Source organism: Austrofundulus limnaeus, unplaced genomic scaffold (genome assembly GCF_001266775.1).
Source record: "Austrofundulus limnaeus strain Quisiro unplaced genomic scaffold, Austrofundulus_limnaeus-1.0 Scaffold21, whole genome shotgun sequence".
NCBI lineage: Eukaryota > Metazoa > Chordata > Actinopteri > Cyprinodontiformes > Rivulidae > Austrofundulus > Austrofundulus limnaeus.
Window position 1 is genome coordinate 1,249,053 of NW_013952423.1, and position 3,331 is coordinate 1,252,383.

Below are 3,331 nucleotides of genomic sequence, written 5' to 3' on the forward strand. Positions count from 1 at the left end.
GTTGGTTGGTTGGTTGGTTGGTTGGTTGGTTGGTTGGTTGGTCAGTTTGTTGGTTGGTTGGTATGTTGGACGCCTGTCATTCAGTTGGTCGGATTTCCAAGAACAAGAGCACATGAATGTTCTCTCAGTTTGAAGAGTTACGTAGATCTTGATCCTTGATATAACCTTCCAACTATCATTTCAAACAACATTCTCCAGCCTTCATCCATTTCTTGCCATTAGTTTTTTAAATAAAATTTCTGCCTTAAAAATTAGAATTTAGAAAGTTTAGACAAAGATTTTGACCTTCAGTAACATAGACATGTCTGATTCCTCAGGAGTGATTGCAAACATTTTCCACTCTTGCTCTTACTCTTTAAAACAAACCTCACCTTTTTATCTTCTAGTATTTAATGTCAACTTACTTTCTTTTGGCTGAATGCCATAGACAGTATTAGGAACCTTTAACAAACTAAACAAACCGATCTACTTTAAATCTCAATTTTCTTTCAAGAATACTTATACTTATCGCCGTCCAATTTACCAATTACCTTGCCACTAATACCTGATTAGAGCTACTCCAGTTCTGGCTTTGAGCCGTACCATTCAGCTGAAAGTGCACTCATAGAGGTAGATAATGATCTTGTGATTGCCTTAAAACCCCCCAATTCACCCTAATCCTGTGTAATCCAGGTGAGCCATTACCCACAACATTTCTCTGAAGTGGCTTGAGAACTTTGTTGGCATTAAATAAAATGAACCGAAGTGGCCTTGGATAAAATTTACCGGAGCACCAAGTAATCACAGCCCCATCGGAAACTACTCTGATCCACGCTCCACATTATTTTCTTGTCTGGGAAACCATGCGGCATTGCCACACTGTGACATTTCTGTTTAAGATAAGAAATCATTGTACGCAGACGACACTCTGATTTTTAATCACTGCCTGAATGACTAAGTTAACTAAACAGTACCAAAACCATGACATTAGAAAAGTTTTTCTGATAAGGTCTTGAATGTTTTGTTTGTTATTTTGACTATCTGTATTCATAATCTCGTTCTTTTAGTCACTAGCCAAAGTTTATGACCAAGTGAGGTATTCAGTCAAATTTACAAAAAACTGTCTACTACTTGCTGTGTCTCTCCAGGTCAATGGTACACCAGTGTCTGTGCCATTTCTGACCGGGCTGATGACACGTCTGTCCACGTCTGAGGGCTTCATTGTCATCGACACGCCGCAAGACATTCAAATTCGCTACAACCGCTTCAACACTCTCAGCATTACAATGGGCCAGCGGCTGCAGAACAAGGTGTGTGGTCTCTGTGGGAATTTCAATGGGGATCCCGGAGATGATTACATCACCTCCAGGGGGAAGCCTGCTGTCAGTGCCCTGGAGCTGGCCCAGAGCTGGAAGACCAATGGTATGCAGAACAGGTAAATAAACCTCACAGACCCAGTGGAGTTTCACTGTCCATGTAGTAAACTATTATCAAACTTGTACCTATTAGTATACAGACATACTCAGATTGAAAAACAAAACAAAAAATAGCATAAAGCTTCATTTTGTGTCCCTTTTTGTTTTATCAGTTGTGATGAGACCCAGTATGTAGCTTTAACCCAATCCTGCGACAACTCGGCAGTCCTGGCTCTGCAGGGTGAAGACGCTTGTCAGAAACTGACCCAGCTGAAGGGTTTCTTCCAACCGTGCCATGGCCTCCTGGACCCCCGGCCCTTCTACCAGTCCTGCTACYTGGATGGCTGCTACAACCACCGCAAGGCTCAGGTCTGCGGGTCTTTGGCAGCCTACGCTGAGGCCTGCCGCTCCTTAGGAACCCTCACCACCAAGTGGATCACGCAGGAGAACTGCTGTAAGACCACCAGGAGACACCAGAGTCTAGGCTAGATAAAAGCTAAAAGTAACTGAATGTCAGCGAAACCCTAAAAGTAGCAAAAAGCTATCCAACAATTAAAAGTAGTAAAAGGCTAGCTAAAAGCAGCAGAATGTCAGCTGTAGGCAGCAAAAGGCTAGCCTTAAACTAAATTAACTAAAAGTCTAGTTAACAGCTAGAAGTTGTAAAAGGTTATTTAAAGCTAAATCAGCTGACTCAGCAGAAGTCACAGTTATTAGACAGCCACTGCTGGCATTAGAATACCTCTCAAACATCATAAAGTTGTGTCGTTTTTAGCTTTGCAGTCCGCAGGCTGACTTGCGGCCAACCCTGTGAGTGTGACAGCTAACATTGTGTGTGGACCTGTCTTTAGCAGAATGGATCTACGACCCCTGTGCAGGAGAGATCTGCACAAACTTCACCTGTGAGCTGGAAAACGGAGGCGACCTGTGCGGCTGTCCTGAGTTACCTACCAACACTGCAAGTGAGGCTTTTAGTTGTTTTCTGAGCCACAGATTTTTRTGCGTCCAGTCACATCTAGTCATGCGTTCTGCATCGGTGTGTGTGCGTGCCCGACAGGTGACGATGACATCATCCAGGCCGAGGTGAACTGTAAGCACGCTCAGATGGAGGTGTCCATCTCCAAGTGTAAGCTCTTCCAGCTGGGCTTTGAACGAGAAGATGTGAGGGTGAACGAYGAGCGCTGTGCCGGCATCGAAGGAGAGGACTTTATCTCCTTCCACATCAATAACACCAAGGGTCACTGTGGCTCCATTGTTCAGGTCCGTTTATTCTATTTATTCTGTGTTTTATCTTCAGTAACCCAGAATTAAAATGTGTCAAAAACTTTTTCCGTACAGTCTAATGGCACACACATCATGTATAAGAACACAGTCTGGATAGAAAGTGTGAACAACACRGGCAACGTCATCACCCGAGATAAGACCATCAACGTGGAGTTCTCCTGTGCYTACGAGCTGGACCTGAAGATCTCACTGGAGACAGTTCTCAAACCMATGCTCAGGTCCGACTCAGGAACCAGCTGCTTCTTTTTTMAATGAAAACAAATCACTAAATTGTTGTTKTYTTTTTGTCCTCCAGTGTGATTAACCTGACCCTGCCAACCCAGGAGGGGAACTTCATTACCAAGATGGCGCTGTACAAGAACTCCTCRTACCGACACCCCTACAGGGAGGGCGAGGTGGTGCTTAGCACCCGGGACATCCTSTTTGTGGGCGTCTTCGTGGAGGGGGCCGACGAAAACCAGCTGATCCTCATCGTGAACATGTGCTGGGCCACACCATCCCGCTACAGCAGCGACCGCCTGCGTTACATCATCATAGAGAGGGGGTAGGCTGCATCCAACCGCACATCCAACCAACTGTACATCCATCCAACCATCCATCATTCATCCATCTATCCATCCATTATTCATCCAACCATCCATCATCCATATGTCCAA

General features: G+C 44.7%; 1 protein-coding gene across 1 annotated transcript in view; it reads left to right on the forward strand.

Annotated features, from left to right (window-relative positions):
* tecta (tectorin alpha) overlaps positions 1–3,331 on the forward strand; it is a 25,571-nt gene that overhangs the window by 11,871 nt on the left and 10,369 nt on the right. Inside the window, exons 15-20 of the mRNA XM_014003973.1 lie at positions 1,128–1,414; positions 1,568–1,848; positions 2,243–2,353; positions 2,449–2,651; positions 2,730–2,893; positions 2,971–3,219. Coding sequence (XP_013859427.1) covers positions 1,128–1,414; positions 1,568–1,848; positions 2,243–2,353; positions 2,449–2,651; positions 2,730–2,893; positions 2,971–3,219 — 1,295 coding nt within the window. The remainder of the gene's footprint in view (positions 1–1,127; positions 1,415–1,567; positions 1,849–2,242; positions 2,354–2,448; positions 2,652–2,729; positions 2,894–2,970; positions 3,220–3,331) is intronic.